Source organism: Nomia melanderi, chromosome 9 (genome assembly GCF_051020985.1).
Source record: "Nomia melanderi isolate GNS246 chromosome 9, iyNomMela1, whole genome shotgun sequence".
Lineage (NCBI taxonomy): Eukaryota > Metazoa > Arthropoda > Insecta > Hymenoptera > Halictidae > Nomia > Nomia melanderi.
The window spans coordinates 17,957,501-17,975,695 of record NC_135007.1 but is presented as its reverse complement, the minus strand read 5'-3'; the positions used below and the strand labels follow the sequence as shown (position 1 = coordinate 17,975,695).

The window sequence follows — 18,195 nt, the reverse complement described above, 5'->3', positions numbered from 1 at the left end:
TGCATCGATTCTAGAAGACGTAGCAAAGTGAAGGAACTTGAGAGGAGGAATCCAATTGTTCTGTTTTCTATTTTCTGTTTGCCGGTCATAATTTTCACAATTTTTGCAATTTTAAAACATCTCCGATAGAAAGCTTTCCATTGGTACACACATTTATAGCGACAAAGGGATCTGGCGATTTACATTTGTTTTCGTAGCTGCGGATTTTCATTCGTTTGTAAGTATTTGTAACTTTGTAAATTTCTACTGCCACAATCCATCCTGTGCTATTAGAGAGAACGAAAACAAACAAGAAAGTATAATGATAAGTACGCCGCGTAATTTCAGTTTGTTGCTTGTGAATTACAGGTGCAAGAGTAAAAGATTTGTTTGCCTAAACACTTGTTACACGATATCGTAGAACGGTAAGAATATCCTGTGCGCGTTTCTTGAAACCGTAACAACGCGGTATACGAGTTCAGAGATAGTTTCCGCAATCTGGCAGAAACTAAGCCGATTCATGGTTTCTTTTCAACAGCAGAAATACAAATGTTTCTGTTTTGGAAATTTCCCGTTGCAGAAACTTGAAACTTGAAACTTTCGCGGCCCGATGTCGTGTAGTTTTCATTGTTGAAACCTCCAGATGTACAAGCGATGGCGTAATTTTCATCTATAAGAAACTGTTGATTTATACAATTATTTTGTGCAATTGACCTGTAAAGAAAAATACAAGAGGAAAAAGAGGAATAAGAGGAATAAGAGAAAATGAGACAATGTGGCAAGTGTATCCTCGTATACGGGAACGTGTGTGCGTGTCGGTGTGCGTCGGTGTGTGTACGTGTTTGTACGTGCGTGTTTTCTCAAGTAATTAATAAACGTAAACCACGTGTGCGTGAATGTACGCAAGCGGTACTCGATAGTATACGATACGTACATATCTACTTATTCGACGTGTACATATAGTAGCTAATATATGCGTAATTTTAGGTGCCTTTCTTCGTCGAGTAGTATTTCAAGCTTAAACTCTGTCCTATCGCGTAGCACAAGTACGTTGAAATACTGCTGTTGTAGGATAAACAGAGTCAATTCTATTTCACGCTATAGTTATCGGAGTAATGATTCTATTCGAGTTTCAGTTCCTACGCTTAGATACGTGTGAGTGCGTGTGCGTGTGCGTGTGCGTGTGCGTGTGCGTTGTGTAAAGTACGCGACAAAAGTGTCAATGTTGCGGAATATGCGTTTAAATAGATGGTACAGAGAAAAGAGAAAAGAGAAAAGAGAAAAGAGAAAAGGAGAATGGGAATAGTCGGAAGCTCCAATTTGAAATCAGCCTGGCAACGATCGGCTGACGCGTTGTCAAGATTTGTACATTTGTTAGCTCAGTATTGTTAGGGTAAAAGTTTGGTGCTCTGGGTAGGTTTAGAAAAAAGGTACGTTACGCAATGATATGCTGGGACAATAGTATAGTAACAATTATACAATACATTCCTTATTGTTCGCACGTTAATACATGTTATGTACATGTTTATGCGTACGTGTACGTGTACGTGTACGTGTACGTGTACGTGTACGTGTATGTTATGTATATGTATGCGCACGCTACAATAATATGCGGATACGCTGATACGCTGATACGCTGGTACGCTGATACGCTGATACGCTGATACGTTAATATAGGTGTAATTTAAACAATGCAAACAGGCTAGTTTTTTTCCAACCCTTCACATTACAATGGGTCTCTTGTCAACTTGGCGTCACAGTTTCGAACGCGGAGCGTGTGCCGAGACTCGATCGCGACAGTGTCGAGAGAGGATTGTTCGACAATGTCATGGAAGAAAATGCAACAGATAGAAACGAGTGATTCTACGGGACAGGATATTTCGAGGAATCGTGACAACGAGTAGCGTTGATCCAGTTGATGGAGCGTAACAAGGGAAGAGCAAGAAAGAAAGTATATCGAATTGGTACAGATGAAAATGGAAAACAACCAGTCGAACCCCGGCTGCTGGAACGTACTCGCGGTAGAAAAACCGAGAAAATTGATCGTACAATATTATCAGATTACTATACATGTATTACTAATTACTACAATTGATCAGACTTTTGTGTATACCGTTATTCCCTTTCATCGGTAGGTAAGAGGAAAGCGGTAAGAGGTACGCGTTGGAAGAACGATGCAAAGGATACTAGTATTTGTCGTTACCTTGTTCCTCTAATGATCGAATTATAAATGGCTCTCCTTTAAGATTCCGTTGAGATCGCACTAGCACAGCAATGTCTCTGCAGATCGGTCTAGGGAATCGAGAAACATCTCGGGCGAAACGTCGCGAGTCGCGTCAGCAACGACACAATTTTTGCCGCACCATGGAAACGCTTAAGAGAAATACAAGTGTCCAGACAAAGAAGCTCAGCCATGCGGATACTACTGCTAATCTCAGAGCAGCACCGGTATCGATTTGTTTCCCGCGTATCCAATTGTCCTCCGTTACCTGGGCAAAGTCCATAAAGTCGAAGATTGCTCCGCAAGAAAATCGATTGTGTATCATCTGTGGAAAACGACTATCTGTGGAAACGCGAACGTAGAGCGGAAGACGAGGGGCGCGCAAGCTAGCGCCGGAAGGAATAATCGAAAACGTTACCTCGGCTTCGCCACCCACCGAACGATGTTCTTGTATAATCCTTTTTCTGAATTGCTCGCAGGTCTTGTAGTAACCGTCGGTCATAACGATCGCATGCGCCAGTAATAAACAAGAAAACAAAGTAGCGAGAAATACAACGGGTATCCAATGCTTGTACCGGCTTCTTCTTTTGGGCCTGGCCACTACGGTGACCGGCACTCGATCGACGTCACTCTGCAAGTTCCTGCAATCAAACGATCGTAAACCGTTTTAGTCTGTGCGCGCGACACTCGGAAGTTCTCCGTGATCCGGGTGTTGTGTACCTGCTCGCGTTATCCTGGACTTGCACGGGTTTATCCAAATTTCTGTGAATGCAACATCTATACGCATGGTATCCACCGAGACACAAACCGATCAGAATTGCTGGAATCGAGCCATACGCGCCAAATTGGCAGAGTTTCACGTCACCTCCCATAAAAGTGCTGAAGGTATTGATAGAGTAAAGTATGCAACCACAGTCGATACTGATGCAAACGTTCAATGTTCGTGTCCAATGTTGCCAAACAGTAACGAAACTAGTCAACGACGTCAAAGATAAGATTGCGGATAACAGGTAAAGCACACACAATGCGCACTCTATCCGTTTCTCTTCCATCGTGCTCCTTCTCGTAACAGAAAAATTATACCCGAGTATATCGGTAGGATATTGAAATCGGAACCAGAAGTAGAGCCCAAATTGCGCTGGTTCGGTTCTCGTTCTCGTTCTCGTTCTCGTCTCTACTACAATTTGTTCTCTACGAGGAAATTACAGCATTCCATGTATCAAAACTTTCCTTTGGCAAATATTTCATAAAGATGATGAAAATAATCACACGCACAGCGATGGTACAATAGTAGCAGCGTTGAGAATTCGGGGGTAGACGTTCGTTAAATATCTCGAGTGTAAGGTGTGTTTCAAGCAAAAAGGAGAAGAAACGCAAAGCAGAAGGAAGAAGAACCGATGAAACGATGCGAAATGCATCAAAGATAGAAATTGAATTTCATTTCGAAAGAAAGACGTGTGCAGACGCGTTTCGTGTATATCTGTTGAGAAAAGCTTTGCACGCACGAGCGCACGAGCGCACGGACGCGCGCGGTGTAACGAATGTTCGATCTCAGTTGTGTAAATATTTTCGTAGTTAGCGTTTCCTCGAGGTACTATTTTTGCATTGCGACAACGATTCATTCGCGATGCTTCGGATTACAGAACGGCCAGCTGAATCTCTCGGAAGAGGAAATGGAAAAAGAAATAATCGGTTATCGTTGCTTGTCATTCGCTTCCTCGCACGGAAACATCCTTTCGTAATAGTACATAATCTGCTTATTGGACTGGAATCACTTAAACGAGTAAATGAGATTTTCTAGATTTCCCGTGGTGCGATACGGTCCGCGCGTCAATGGTTTGCAAGAAAAATCCTTACCGTCTCTCTCCTCTCCTCGCAGATCTTGACTCGATTATTTGAGCTAATTTAACGATTAAGAAGAGTGCTCGACGCCTTTCGAAATAATCACGGTATTTTCGAAAATGTTATTTCTCTGACGGGCTCTGCGATTCGGGGAAGCTTACCGCATAGGATCGCCGAATATTATCGCGCGTACGTCCATACATGCGTGCATTCGTGTGTCCGTGAAATACCACACACGTGTTCTTGTTGCAATTAACAGTGGTTTTCTGTAAACACTCGTCAATGCACTCGTCGATAGCTACTTACGTTCGTAAACGCGAACATTATACGCGTGTTTCGTTTAAATCACATGTCCAAACACAGTTCCGATTATTATGAAATTATTCGTTCGAATATGGAATTATTTGGAATACGTGTGCACACGCGTATGCACGCACGTAGTACTCTCGTGTGCTCGCGAACGCCTGCAGGCAATAAAGGAACGTGTAATGAACCTAACTTCGCGTACACTTTCGATCACACGAAGAAAAATATATACTTACTACATAGATACTTTGTACCCAGAATCCAACAGAACCCGACCTTTTAATTAATACCACGGATAATCCAAATCAATCGTTCACCTTAGATTGTTGTTTTTTACCTTAGAACAAATCAAAATCTGTACGGTCAATGTGAAACGCGAGAATACACTTTATAGCAGGCTTTACGGAGAGATAAACTTTGATAAGATTATCGTATGTTACTGACGCAATAGCAATAGTAATCCAGGTGTCTCGAGCTATGCATTGAGGTGTGCAGTGTTTCTCATCTTTCTAATGTAATAATCCAGAGGTAGAAACCAACATGAAATAATTCTTCGCTAGCACAATTTTATTTATTTTTCCTACAGACTGATTCTGCAAACCGCGTTTCAACCATTTCTCCTTTAATTTATCCTTCGACTTGTCCTTCGATCCGACATGTTCCGTACTATATACATACTAACAAAGCCGAAATCGTTGTCAATTTTCAGTAGTTTCGAATTAGGCTTCGATCTTATTTTCAACTGAAAAAACAAACGATAACACCGTGTAAGAATACTTGTTACAAATCATATTCGTTCGCCGATAGAAAACTGCATGCGCAACTTCTATCGGTGAATAACTACGAGTAAGGTTGAACATATTTTAGAAGAACAAAATTATTTCCACCTTCTTCGTTTTTTCACCTACGTTTCATGTCCATCGTTCGAGTCATTTGTTTGTTAAAAGGTTCATTTACTTGAATATTATTTCAAGCACCAACAACAATAACTTTTATCTTAATATTATCTGTTAATTACACGTGTGAAGAAAAGAATGTAAAAAGTGCTCGAATAAAAAGGAACTCGATGAATGCATAGGAATGCATTAGAGTATCTTAGCTACTGTCATAGGTAACATTTCAATCGTTACTCTTGCTACGAATAACAAAAAGGTTTATTGACAACAAAACAAAACGAAACGAAACGAAACGAAACAAATAAGAAAAATACAAGTAATGTCATCTTTGTTTTCAAGAAACCTTGTAAATGCTAAACCGCTGAAATAGTGCTGTGAATTTATTATCGTTATACCGATAATGTTTTCACATCCTTGTTGCGAATATTAAAACATTACGTACGAATATTTCGATAAACATTTTCTTTCGTTTTCTTTCCAGTAATTTTTACAAATCCGTTCGATTATAGATATCGTTCGTAGGTTTTTTCTAACTCTGCTAATTTTTCGGCGGACAAAAACTACTAAAAATAAAGGCATGGGTTATTCGTATACAAGGAATATTTGGCAAATGTCTAGAATAACTGGAAAGGCATCTCTGGTATATACAATCTTACGCTTAACTAATGCTGCGCAGCTTCAATTCCAAAGTATCTCGCTTACTCCACAAACAATATATGGATGCAATTCCTAATCCGACATAACCGCCTTGTAGGCACTTCTTAAATCCAGCTGGAAAGATTCAATGATTAATTATACTATCTTGACATCTTTGTATGCACAGTTGTATACATACCTGTCGATTTAAACAGCATGCCTGCTGTCATCGCCGATAGTAAAGTATTTAAAGAATCGTCTGTACCTCTTGCCACTGAAAACAACACACCGACACCACTGTACAACAGTGATATAATTCCCAATGTATTAGCCATTGTAGAACCACTTTTCAAGACATGGTTAAGTAACCTGTACAATACAAAATTACAAGTTAACTTGTAATTTCCGCTGTGTTTGGTAAACATCAAAAATAAATCAAATTACATACTGTACCCTTCTAAGCTTGCCGGTTTGACCAGCTAAAGACGTCGCTTTAATACCTCTATATAAGCCTGCCACACCACCGATACCGGCTCCTATCAAGCATCCTGCTCCGATTTGACCAAAAGCCAATTCGAATCTACCTCTTCGATTCGCAGCACCATTTGGAAATATATATTCTGCTTGACTTTGCGATATATACGAGGGATCAAAGTTCAAGTAAGGACTAAGTTGCGTTAATCCTTGCTGTGACTTCACTAATAAATATGATATAAAATCTTATTAATTATTAATAAAATATATCATGAATATGTTAAACGATAACACAGTGAACAACATTGAAGTCGAACCAATATAATACAAGATACAAGATACAATTGTATATTGCGTGTTGCATATAAATTCTCTGCTCGTTTTAGTAGAGTATAATAAACTACTAATCATTAAACTATGTTACCCAGATCGAAAATCAACGAGAAATAAAATAAGATACATTGCCTTAAATAACCGGATACATCGTTCACTTACCAGGTATATTCAAATTGGTATATTTTCTATTGTTTTGCAAATTTGTCTCGCTTTCATCTCGTAAGTCTGCCATTTTTACTATTTATTATTTATAAAATTCCAAATGTTTGAAAAATGTTTTTCTAATATATAGTCACACAGAGGAAGGATACGGGCACAGCACGCGTTTATACGGTTATTTCTTCAAGTTGATGTAGATCGAGCACCCTGAATATGATAATGTTATTTAGATTTTAGTTTAGTATCTCGCCGCTTCGATTTGGACAAGTTCATTTATAATTAATACGTATTGTCTCGTATATTGTCTCCTCGCTTTAAGAATAAACTTTTTCGAATAACCCACGTGACAGTGACGGAAACGAAGTGCAGAGTAAGGAAAATTCCTAAAGATTAATCAAAACATCAGACTACTTTATTTAACAGGTGTAACATTTATATTAGAAAAACAAGCAAACTCCATTCGCTGAACACCGAGATACCCCTCTTGAGTTGTGATAATCAATGACATGGAAATATTTTGAAAAATTTTCTCAGTTCCATAAAACTATGAAATTTTCATTGAAAAATATATCGTGTTTAATAATCGAAAGATAGTTGTAGCATTTTTACTTAATACTGACGTAATGATACGCCCAATGTGGCAACACCTTCTATACATAACTTCCAAGTAAGAACATGTACTTGTGTAGTTATGTATCTATAACGAAGTAGATAGCTAAGAAATAGTTGGAATTTTTTGATAACGCGATACATGAGAAATCGACAGATTTCACCATGCCTATGAACGAAACAATTCAGAAAATATTTCAAATTTTCTCTTGATGGAAATATTGGTGCTATCGTCTATTATAAAGTATAACAACTAATTAACTAATCGACAAGTTCGTTTCGTGAAAAAATTAAACATGTATTAAGAATGAGGAAAGTGGTAAATATCGTTAAGCAATCTTGATAGAAATGAACTTGCAAAGAACATATTTCGCTTATATTTCGGAATTTTTCAAAGAAAGTACCTACCGAGCACAACGCTCGTGAATACATCCGATGGGTACAGTGAACAGGTTAGGTTATTTACGACTTATATCCAATAGTTTCGAGGTAGTTTTATGTTCTGGTCCTACGTGCGGTATTCGTGAAGGTAAAAAATTTAACAGAGAAATTTGTTTAATTATACACCTAGAAAACTCAGTGAACTCCATCTAGTTGTGCAGGTATAGTATCAATTACCTAATAGTTTGAGCGTTTCTCGAAGATGGCGACACAGCTGTTTCGTGTATCTTACATATTTACTTGTGGCGATGTGCTCTTTAGCAAATGAAACAATGATGATTTTTAGAAATTAAGATACTTTTATCTTTCGTAATACTATTGGTAATTATCCTATTCATCGCGAAATCCCGATAAAAAGACAAACCCGGTGCGGTTGACTTTCGAGAGAAACATGGAATTATACTATTGTAGAATTTGATATTTTCCAATAGTTTCCAATGTTTTCCAATGTTTTTCAATACCGACATTATCGTCAACTCCATCTACATTGTTCAGAAGGTATTCCCATGTTTCGCAGCGGAGCATCTTGCAAAATCATCTTACCGAATAGGTAGAATTGGCGTAAAAGTGACGTTTGATCGATATAAGAAGAAAAAATCTGGTAAAATTGTGGAATCAAGGTAGGTTGGGACTTGTGTATATTCACGTGCAATGAAAAGTCTTCAACATGAAATGATGTTCGAATGGATGCCTTCGAGTGTCCTTAGACGGACGCGTACGCGGATTTTCTCGAGAAATCGAGTCTACCGTTAGCGGAAGAATCAAACAAACGTACGAACCTACTATTGATCTTCTTCCTTATTCTTGAAACTTTCATACCGTGTCGATGTTATCCTGCTGCTAACCGAAAAAGTGGAGGGGAAAAAAGCATTAAGGACAAAAGCGACCTCTGTATAGCAACGGTAGCGCATCAAACTATGCATTGCATTGCTGTCGAAAATGGCGTCAGGCTCGGAGCTGCCAGAATATTCATCCCCAGCGAAACGACGAAAAGTCGACGGCAACGATTACGCCGGTACTAGCACTGTGAAACCTGATTTCCAACACTGTGAGACGTCACACGACACTCCAAATGAAGATCTTGAAGGTATTCTCAGAAAAATATGCTCAACTCAGTAATGAAATTTGCGAGTTTGCAAGATGGCGGTTCAAAAGGCGTCCAGTTCTCTAGTCTGATCGCGTCGCGGTTGTTCGCAGTTGATGCGAGACAGTTACCGCCATGACAGTTTTTATGCGTATGTATAGAATAAGTCTCGGTGTAACTTATTTTCCGACTGTATAGAGAATCGAATTTAAAAATCGTAAAAATTCAACAGATTCCTTTAGAATTATCCCGTTTTGGGGGATTTTTCCATTTCATTCGTTTGAGAAATAGCTAACCCAACGACGACTCGTATAGTGAAAAGAGAAAAACTAGTGACAGGAAGATTCGATGTCATGCGCGTTGTTTGATAAACGTTCACAGATGGCACGGTCTTCTTTACGTATTGATAGTGGCCAGTTTTCTTCGGATCGTCCATTGTATCCCGCCACTTTTCAATATTTCGAAAGCAATGTTTCGATTACCAAGAAATGTCGTATTATCACCGTCGACCTTATTACTTGTATTATGTTTACTTTTCGGTCAAAGTCAAAAAGATTGCGAATGCTGTAGCTATAAGCTGATATACATTTCATAAAAATATGAATTCTATCCTTGATGGTAACCTAATAATTCCGAATAATTCCAATGATTACGGTTATTTTTGTTTTACGCTTAATGTAAACCGTTTACCCGATTCTTTTTGCAGAAACGTACGGAGGAGGTGATAGCGGATTTAACGAATTAAGCGACGAATCTAAATCAACTTCTGTTTCCCCGGATGTTACAAAATTGACAACCACCTTATCCAGAATCGATTCGACCAGCGACGATACTGGCTGCCCGTAAGTTTACCTTCTCCTCCGTAAAATCGAACGAGTCGCTCGGCATCGGTTATTAGGCATCGCGTGTAACGTTTCAGAATCGATACAGCAGACGAGAAAGACGAAGTGTCCTCGACAGTTTCAAATTTATCCGATTTATCGGGACTGTCCGACTTCTCCGGGGAATGGGAAGTGAATCAACAATGGAGAAACGCGTCCTCTTGGGTCCAGAAGCAAATGTTGATAGGTGCCGATCCTAGAGATCTTCTTCACCATATTCTTATGGATTCCACGCAAATTCCCGAACAAGTCGACGACTTGACCCTCTGGAAGGTGTGAGAATATAATCCTGATAACCGTATATGCTACAACCGTGTAATCCATCGAGACATTCGTCATAGAATTTCTGTAAATGTATTTCAGATTATAATAAATGTAATGTCCGAACCACCGCGCCGACAGAAGCTAAGGCATATAAACACTTTGTCAGACGTAGTCAGGTTAATACGTAGCAGTAAAAGAATTATAGTGTTGACTGGAGCGGGCGTAAGTGTCAGTTGCGGCATTCCTGATTTTAGAAGTAGAGACGGTATTTATTCCAGACTGGCTCAAGATTTTCCAGATTTACCGGATCCACAGGTATACGGAGTAAAATTTCAAGTTGTTTGCTGAAACGCGAAATGTTTATCTCGTTAATTGCCATGATTCGTGATATATGTTGCAGGCCATGTTCGACATCAACTATTTCGGTCAAGATCCGAGACCGTTTTACAAATTTGCACGAGAAATTTATCCGGGACAGTTTAAACCAAGCCCTTGTCACAGGTTCATCCAAATGCTCGACAAGCAAAAGAAACTTCTTCGAAATTATTCGCAAAACATAGACACTCTTGAGCAAGTAGCAGGCATTGAAAATGTCATAGAATGCCATGGTGAGCAGTTTATGTGGTCGAAAGATTTTCTAACCCGATGGTTCTCGACAGTTGTACGTTGAATAACTTGCGAGAACACGAGAAACTCTATGATGTTCGTTTAATGTTCAAGGTTCCTTTGCAACCGCGTCTTGTACAAGGTGTAAATACCAAGTGAGAGCCGACGATATCAGGGAGGATATTTTTGCACAGAGAATACCTTTGTGTCCAAAATGTAGAGTGAATGTTTTGCCACCTATATCGGAGTTGAATTTTAACGAAAATTACAAAGGTAATTTGAAATGTATTGATCGGTTGCGTGACTTGTTGCTCATATTCTGTGGTGTTATACAAGTTGTTGTTAATCGCTTGTCAATTTCTCTAGTAGCAAGTATTAGCTGCCTAGTGATAGTTTTTGCCATTAGTCTTTCCTGTAGCGCGTCGCGAGTCCGTGGCCACGAGAGAACATTATCTGCTCTTTGCGGAATACGTCTTCGCTATACGTGATGTGTTGCCATTTACTCTGATCTGCGCATAAGTTGATACATCAATTGTAACTGCGAGTAAAACCTTGGCTTGTTTATAAGCACTGATAGAAGGTAACCTTTCAAACGTTGCATCATGTTATCCGTGCGTGCTGTTTAGCCAGATTTCCGAGGTACAGTTCACAAGACTTGCCGTTTCATTTATTCCGAGAATTCAAAGAATACCGCGCGCGTTACGATCAACCGAGAGAAAACGCGTAATCTGGTACGGGCAGCGAAACCGGGACGCGTTCAGGATCCATCCTTACCACAGAGATATTTCGAATTTATAGATTTGGTAACGCACGGCATCATGAAGCCGGACATCGTTTTCTTTGGCGAAGGACTTCCGGACGCTTTTCACGACGCAATGGCCAAAGACAAAGACGACTGTGATCTCTTGATCGTAATCGGATCATCGTTGAAAGTTCGGCCGGTAGCTTTAATTCCATCCTCGATACCATCGCATGTTCCACAAATTCTGATTAATCGCGAATCATTGCCGCATCTCAAGTTCGACGTTGAACTGTTGGGAGACGGGGATATTATTGTGAATCAGTTGTGTCACTTGTAAGTAACACTCGTCGCGCGCGTTGTCCCGAGCGAGAGTTTTTAAACGTCGAATGGTTGCATTCTGCTGTATGTTCACAGAATGGGAGACAGCTACAAGGAAGTCTGTTGGAACAACACGGTTCTCAAAGAAGCGTCTCAACTGGTATCGTTACGTTACTTGCCCGAGGATTCGTGGGAACAGAGTCAGGATACGACCAGCAACACCCTCCTGTCCCGAGACAGCGTCGAGAACACCGATTTTAAGACGCGACACGCGAGTTCCTTCGAAACTCGAGATATCCAGAAATCTTCGGATAATAGAAACATCTGCGTTTCACCGTTCCGAAACGATCGCGCGAATAATATAGAAGAGAGGTTCGATCTGTTGCAGGAGAGTCCGAAGAGAAGATTAGGAGAGTCGAGCGAGGAGAGTAGTCCGAAAAGAATGAACTTTGGCGGTCATTCCGCTCTAGAGTTCCGCACGAGCAGCTCGTCTGTAATGGAGAATTCGAATTGTTCGACCGACTACAAAATCCGTGTCACGTCGATAGAATCGACGTCGAAAGATAATGGGAAAGTATATAATTTGGAGGAGTGTCAAGTATGTCCGAGGGTAGTCGAATTCTCGACGGAAACCACGGAGTTGGACACGATATTGAAGTCGAACGGTTGTATCGAGAACACGGTGATATCGTCAGCCAGCGGAATCGACAAAATCAATTTTAAACCGAGACAAGCGTCCATCGATTCCGCCTTGGATTCTGGAATCGGCGACAGTTGTAACAGTGTTGATAGTCGAGAAGGGAAAAACGACGATAGAACGAAAGAACTGAAAAATGGAAGACTAGGAAGACATTGTTGGCAATCGAAACCACGAGAAAGTCTCGCCACGAGGCTGCCAGGTACACCACTTTTCTTTTTACATTACAGCGCTAACACATTCGTTTCTTTTTCAATGGTCTTTCCAATGCAACAATTGAATGTTGATCGTTTCTTCGTAACAGAGAACTCGTACTATCAACTGAGTCCCGGAAAGTACATTTTCCCCGGAGCGGAAGTGTATTCGGAGCCCGAGGACTATGATCAGTGTACATTTTCGATTAATTCTGAAAGTTCTGAAAGTGATAGTGTATCTTCGTCCGCGGAAGAAGAGGAAGAAGAGGAGGAGGAAGAGGAGGAGGAGGAGGAGGAGGAGGAGGAGGAGGAGGAGGAGGAGGAAGAGGAGGAGGAGGAGGTGGAAGAAGTACCGGTGGAGGAGGAGGAGGAGGAGGGAGAGTTGGCGGGGGAGGGAGAGGACAGGGAGGAGGAGGAACAAGAACAAGAACAAGACGAGGACGAGAAGGATAATAAAAAGGCAAAAATAAATTCGCAACAAGGAGAAACGAACCAAGAATGCGAACTGCGACAGAAAAGTAAGTGTTTTTCGTTACATAAAGGTTACGGTACACAAAGCATTTCATAATATGTCATAATTTATTGTTATGCATCGAACAAAATAGGACAGAGTGGAATATCGTTGAAGGATAAAAGTGTCACAGTTGGCGTTGATACGTGTAAATGAAGATAGAACGTGGACGAGAAATTGCTTTTACAGTGGTTAAACGACAGGTGCACTATTCACCTGAGGGGCAACAATTTCGATTCGTGTTACACGCGTCGAACTTTAAAGCTCGATGAAACAACGGACGAGTCGTTTCGAGGAAAAAAGTGCAATCCTTGAGAGAGGTGTACGATGCGCGTGTGAAAGTATGAGCGTTTATTTCTTCGGAAAACTCATTTTTTCTCTTGATAATAATACGAATAATAATATCCACGCATGAACCGATAGAGAGATCGATACGATCACGAAGCAGTCATACTCGGATAGGCGTTTAAATTTACCTAATCATCTATTATTCCTATCAGTTCTGAATGTGTTTTGTAAGAAGGAATATCTAAAGTGAACATTTCAGTAGAGAGAATTGCAAAGCATTCTCGGGTACCTTGAAGGATTCGTCGCGTCTAATTTGTCTTAGACTCGGAAAGCTGTCCATGACTTTTATTTACATACGAGACAGAGAACGACAAAGCTAAGGTTTCACGCGTGCACAATACATTGCAGTGTCCTGCTGTTGTTCGTAAAAAAATAGAAGCGTAAATATCTACGTTAGAAAATAAATCGAATTTTACTACGAATTGTAAATATTCCATCGGAACTCGTAGATTAAGCGTTTGATCGGTACATCTGGTGCAATCGTAGGAATTTGCAAAGATTAATATCCTTTGGAAAGAAGGTAGATGTAAACTGTGTGCTGCGGATGATGCGAATAATAGAATTTGAGATGAAAACGAAGCGAACGAATTGTTTCCTTCGCCAAGCGAAGGTGTCTAGATGGGCATAATATTAAGAATAGCATTGTGCAGCGATCTTTTCTTTTTCTTTCTTTTCTCTACTAGTTTGCAACGCAGAAAAAACGCCTATCCTGTAGAACAGAAGAAAACGTCGAACGAATCGTCCTAAAGGAAAGTAACGATAAATAAGATTCACTTGCTCAGATTTTCTTTGAGCGAGAAAGGGGGGAAGAATGTATTGTAAAAAGGAGAAAAATATTGGAAAAATGAATTAGTATTAATGTCGATACTAACGCTACTATTACTTATCGTTGTCGCTCTAATTGTAATTAATATTGCTACTACCGTGAATTTTTTCACTGCTGCATCTATTATTACGAAATTAGTTGCCGGTAATATTCATGTTTTGTAAATTATATGTAAATTTGAAGCCGCAGAAGGATCGTAGGTAATTGTGAATCTTCTATTTTTACAAAATTTCTTTGATAACGTAACGAGACAAGAATAACGAGTATTAATTTTGTCACAAACTCTGTAAAGTGTACGATCAGTGGATGAATTCAGTAACGAGACAACACGCGGTATCAAAGAAACGAAGATGCGACTAATCGACGTTGGTACTCGTGTAATATTGCATCTTGGAGAAAGCGAAACGGTATTTTTGCTCTATACACACCATCCATTGAATTCTCATCGACGAGCGTGATTGTTGCGTGGATGTGAATGCGAATGCGAATATGTATGCGTGATCGTCGCCGAGTGTGCGAGGCTGCGTGCGTGCATGATCACTGGGACACGGCTAGGACGAGGACAGAGACCAAGACGAAGACCATGACCAACAACACAGTTTAGCTGTAGCTTTAAGTTTTAGCAGTAGATACTCGAATACCAGACGCAGAATTAGTCACGTTAAATTCGCACTGGATGTTTTTAGATTCGTTAGAATTCGATTTCTTTTTATTGGAGCACGGGCGAATGTACAAAGCAATGTTGGATAGCTTGGCATTGCGTGTTATTTTTATATGAACGAAAGATGCTAGAATAGCGAACGTACAGAAACGGAAGAGGAAACCAGAAAAGAACAAGCGCGACGGTCTTCGAGAAATCGCTTTGTACAGATGAAAGCCCGTGTGTATACGGCAAAGCGATTTCGTCTCGATGCGTATCATCGCGAATATTTCTATCGAATGTACCGCGATTGTATCAAACATTTATTGTAATTTCTAGTACGGTAATAATCTTCGGAACTTTGTGCGTCAAATCATCTATTATAGTGACCTGCCGAGGCACGCGTGCATACATAATGAACATGCATCGACAATAACACGAACACCCGAACGCCAGCTGAACACCTGAAAAGGCAGGGTGAAACGGATCGGATTGTTCGATCGCACAGAGTAATGGAAATTTTCTTGCGTTTGCGTTGCGTAAGCGTGTGTGTGCGAGAGAGTGTGAGAATATTTCTGATGCGCGTTACGAATTTGTATGTTTTCGGAACCGAATGTCCGTGGGGGAAATTGGCTGAAATCGGATTAACGAGGAAAGGAAAGAGGAGGGTACGTTTATCCTTTCCGAAAAGAACAGAGAATTTTGTTCCTCGCGAGTACAGCCTGTTTTATATTTCGCTATGTACAAATGGCTTTATTTATCATCGTCTGGTAAACCGTTCCATAAGTCGTAGGAATATGTATTACTATCTCTTAAAAGCTCCGTTTTTTTATTTAAATTATCGTCTATACAATTGAACAAGTACATACACTGGTAGATGAACAGATGAGAGATAGATAGGTAAATAGTTGAATAGATCGATAGATAATTAAATAGACGAATAGCTAAATAGATAGGTAGGTAGGTAGATGGACAGATAGATAGGTGAATAGATAGATAGACGAGTAGCTAGGTATAAATAAGTAGAGAGAAACAAACAAACAAACAAACAGATAAATATATGAACGAATACGAGGAATACGAAGAATACGTACATAAATGTCGTATATTACACGCATATATGAGTATGTGCAAAGATTTGCAAAGATTTGCACGTGCGCGAATAGTATATATACATATATATGTATACATGTGTATGTATATGTACATACGGGTGTACGTATACATGTGAAAATGTATAAAAAGTTGGTTTTAATCGACGTTACTCGATCGCTATCGCCCTCGCGAAACCTTCTCTCTCTCTCTCTCTCTCTCTCTCTCTCTCTCTCTCTCTCTCTCTCTCTCTCTCTCTCTCCCTCCCTCTCCCTCTCTCTCCCTCTCTCTCTCTCTGTTGACCAACTGGTTGCTTGAAATAGTAGAAATTACGATCGTGTACTTATTTCCGAGTCTTTTTCTTCTTGTGCAATGAAAATTTCGAATTTGCCTTATATTCCATTCGTTTCCATCGAGTCTCTCGCTGGCGTTATATCATTACCGTACAATCAGCGTGTTCGTACCGTGCACAGTTGATACAGGGAGAATTACTAACTTGCAAAGATTTGACAATCATACCAACTTTCCCCCCTCCCCCTTCCCCCTTACTGTACTGACTTTGTGTATAAATATGTGTCACTTGTAAATATTTATTATTTTTACTCTGTATAATGAATCGCGAGTTTCTGTTGTATCAGCCGAACAGTGAGCCCGAACACACGTTTCTTTCGAGTTTTCTGTTGTGCAATTTTCGAGGTTGCACAATTCCTCCGGTTAAACTGTTTCCACTTGTCGCGACTATTCGGAAACTGGTTTCACGGTTCAGCCGATACGACAAAAGAACGAGATGCAGAAGCTCTGAGTTTTTTATAATTTGTTATTTAATGTAAAGAATGTTATAAAAATGTTCTCTATTTCAAACGTTATAAGTTTTGTTTTCTTTTTTTGTATTATTAATGTATAAGCTTATCTTCTAAATTAAACGTTTTCTATGATAAAAGAACGAGCAGTTTTCTTGACCCACCCCCTACTGGTTTTGCTGGTTTTGCTGGTTTTGCTGGTTTTATGCTGGTTTCAGGGAATAACGAACGCATCGAGAGCAGACATATTTATTTATCCATTTATTTGCTTTATTGTTGTATGTCATATAATAGTTTTGTGTTGTATATCGCAATTATCATAAATCAAATTTGAAAATAGGCTTTAAATTATAACAATGTATCTTAGAGAATAATTGAAGCGTTCCCTGGAATAATAGATCAAAAGCTCTCGTATAATTTCCACGAGCTTCATCGAAACTTACGCGTAGGGGACCGTTTCAATTACAGTATCGTCGCTATGTATTGAACACTTGTCAAAATCCCCACCAAGAAAGATTTTCAAATGTTCAATCGAAATGAACATCTCTTATGTATGTATATCGAGTGTTTATCTAGAATATTTAATATATCGTACTAGTCCAGCCTAACAGCCGGTGACATTTTCTATTTTTCTTTCATTTCCTATAATTACGTCTTGTGTAATAATAACCATAATATAATAATAAACATTATTACCACAGAGTTATATTTACGTGTCGGCGGCCCACTACCTGTTTAACAATGAACGATATCCATTGATTCGAATAGGATTCGGTATACATAATGTTTAATGTATTATTAGTACAGCGCATATTGATTCGTGCCGGCATGTTTTCGTTTCTCTTTCGACATGTCCGTCGTCCAAGATCGTGAGTCGCGACGATGTCGAAAACTTGGTTTTGCACCGTTTCGTCCGAGTAGACTTTCGAGTCGGAAATATCAACAAGTACCGCGTATTTTCTTCGCGTTCCATCGATTCGGGGTCTCGCTTGCAACGATGCACGGATCGATCGATCGGTATGCGTTTGGCATTTCCACGAAATACGAGAATGCAAAACGAACAGAGCTAAACAAATACCGAAAGCGAGAACGATCAATCTCGTACTGTTTCCATGTTAGTTTTCTTTCGTTTCGTTATCTTTCGTTATCTTTCGTCATCTTTCGTTATCTTTCGTTATCTTTCGTTATCTTTTCCTTTTCTTTTCTTTTCTTTTCTTTTCTTTTCTTTTCTTTTCTTTTCTTTTCTTTTCCTTTTCTTTGTGGGCGTATGCATTGCGTCTATGTACGCGGACA

General features: G+C 39.7%; 4 protein-coding genes across 19 annotated transcripts in view; 1 reads left to right on the top strand and 3 right to left on the bottom strand.

Moving 5' to 3' along the window:
• Nucleotides 1-50: 50 nt before the first annotated feature.
• On the bottom strand, nucleotides 51-4,786 carry LOC143174166 (uncharacterized). Of its 10 annotated transcripts, none has more exons than XR_004236121.2 (7): nucleotides 4,585-4,786; nucleotides 4,058-4,506; nucleotides 3,476-3,974; nucleotides 2,921-3,391; nucleotides 2,619-2,841; nucleotides 2,183-2,525; nucleotides 51-659 (listed from the first exon to the last, which is right to left on the bottom strand). XR_004236121.2 is itself a non-coding variant. In XM_031989282.2 (6 exons), the coding sequence occupies exons 3-6, from the start codon at nucleotides 3,820-3,822 to the stop codon at nucleotides 2,316-2,318; spliced, it is 1,251 nt and encodes a 416-aa protein (XP_031845142.1). In that variant the 5' UTR covers nucleotides 3,823-3,974; nucleotides 4,058-4,506; nucleotides 4,585-4,786; the 3' UTR covers nucleotides 51-2,315. The 10 variants fall into 10 exon arrangements, 8 of the variants coding, with proteins under 8 accessions (XP_031845142.1, XP_031845148.1, XP_031845144.1 ...); XR_012999349.1 differs by having other exon boundaries at nucleotides 51-649; XM_031989282.2 differs by having other exon boundaries at nucleotides 51-2,525.
• Nucleotides 4,787-4,897: 111 nt separating this feature from the next.
• On the bottom strand, nucleotides 4,898-8,811 carry Tim23 (translocase of inner mitochondrial membrane 23). 6 transcript variants are annotated; one of them, XR_012999352.1, is made up of 8 exons: nucleotides 8,679-8,811; nucleotides 6,850-7,056; nucleotides 6,329-6,578; nucleotides 6,080-6,249; nucleotides 5,901-6,015; nucleotides 5,588-5,804; nucleotides 5,257-5,483; nucleotides 4,898-5,090 (listed from the first exon to the last, which is right to left on the bottom strand). XR_012999352.1 is itself a non-coding variant. In XM_031989296.2 (6 exons), the coding sequence occupies exons 2-5, from the start codon at nucleotides 6,920-6,922 to the stop codon at nucleotides 5,903-5,905; spliced, it is 606 nt and encodes a 201-aa protein (XP_031845156.1). In that variant the 5' UTR covers nucleotides 6,923-7,056; nucleotides 8,679-8,810; the 3' UTR covers nucleotides 4,898-5,090; nucleotides 5,901-5,902. The 6 variants fall into 6 exon arrangements, 2 of the variants coding, with proteins under 2 accessions (XP_031845156.1, XP_076226695.1); XR_012999351.1 differs by having other exon boundaries at nucleotides 5,588-5,807; nucleotides 8,679-8,810; XR_004236125.2 differs by lacking the exon at nucleotides 5,257-5,483 and having other exon boundaries at nucleotides 5,687-5,804.
• A 27-nt stretch (nucleotides 8,812-8,838) lies between these two features.
• Nucleotides 8,839-14,872, top strand: Sirt1 (Sirtuin 1). The gene is made up of 10 exons (XM_031989172.2): nucleotides 8,839-8,986; nucleotides 9,690-9,825; nucleotides 9,903-10,137; nucleotides 10,228-10,443; nucleotides 10,529-10,736; nucleotides 10,849-11,007; nucleotides 11,533-11,809; nucleotides 11,891-12,693; nucleotides 12,796-13,203; nucleotides 13,291-14,872. Exons 1-10 carry the CDS (start codon nucleotides 8,839-8,841, stop codon nucleotides 13,350-13,352), a joined length of 2,652 nt encoding a protein of 883 aa, XP_031845032.2. The 3' UTR covers nucleotides 13,353-14,872.
• A 2,276-nt stretch (nucleotides 14,873-17,148) lies between these two features.
• mask (multiple ankyrin repeats single KH domain) overlaps nucleotides 17,149-18,195 on the bottom strand; it is an 18,687-nt gene continuing 17,640 nt past the window's right edge. For both annotated transcript variants that reach the window (XM_076370538.1, XM_076370539.1), the window contains exon 28: nucleotides 17,149-18,195. This exon is cut by the window's right edge and continues 1,028 nt beyond it. The gene's annotated coding sequence lies outside the window, so the exon portion shown is untranslated.

Coding starts and splice junctions, on each gene's coding strand:
- Tim23 (XM_031989296.2), bottom strand. CDS start 6,922: ATGGCAGACTTACGAGATGAAAGCGAGACAAATTTGCAAAACAATAGA. Junction 6,250..6,328: donor GGCAAGCTTAGAAGGGTACA/GTATGTAATTTG, acceptor TGTATTGTACAG/GTTACTTAACCATGTCTTGA. Junction 6,016..6,079: donor CATGCTGTTTAAATCGACAG/GTATGTATACAA, acceptor GAATCTTTCCAG/CTGGATTTAAGAAGTGCCTA.
- Sirt1 (XM_031989172.2), top strand. CDS start 8,839: ATGGCGTCAGGCTCGGAGCTGCCAGAATATTCATCCCCAGCGAAACGA. Junction 9,826..9,902: donor AGCGACGATACTGGCTGCCC/GTAAGTTTACCT, acceptor GTAACGTTTCAG/AATCGATACAGCAGACGAGA. Junction 12,694..12,795: donor TCTCGCCACGAGGCTGCCAG/GTACACCACTTT, acceptor TCTTCGTAACAG/AGAACTCGTACTATCAACTG.
- LOC143174166 (XM_031989282.2), bottom strand. CDS start 3,822: ATGAATCGTTGTCGCAATGCAAAAATAGTACCTCGAGGAAACGCTAAC. Junction 2,842..2,920: donor GTCCAGGATAACGCGAGCAG/GTACACAACACC, acceptor GTTTGATTGCAG/GAACTTGCAGAGTGACGTCG. Junction 2,526..2,618: donor CGGTGGGTGGCGAAGCCGAG/GTAACGTTTTCG, acceptor CGTTTTCCACAG/ATGATACACAATCGATTTTC.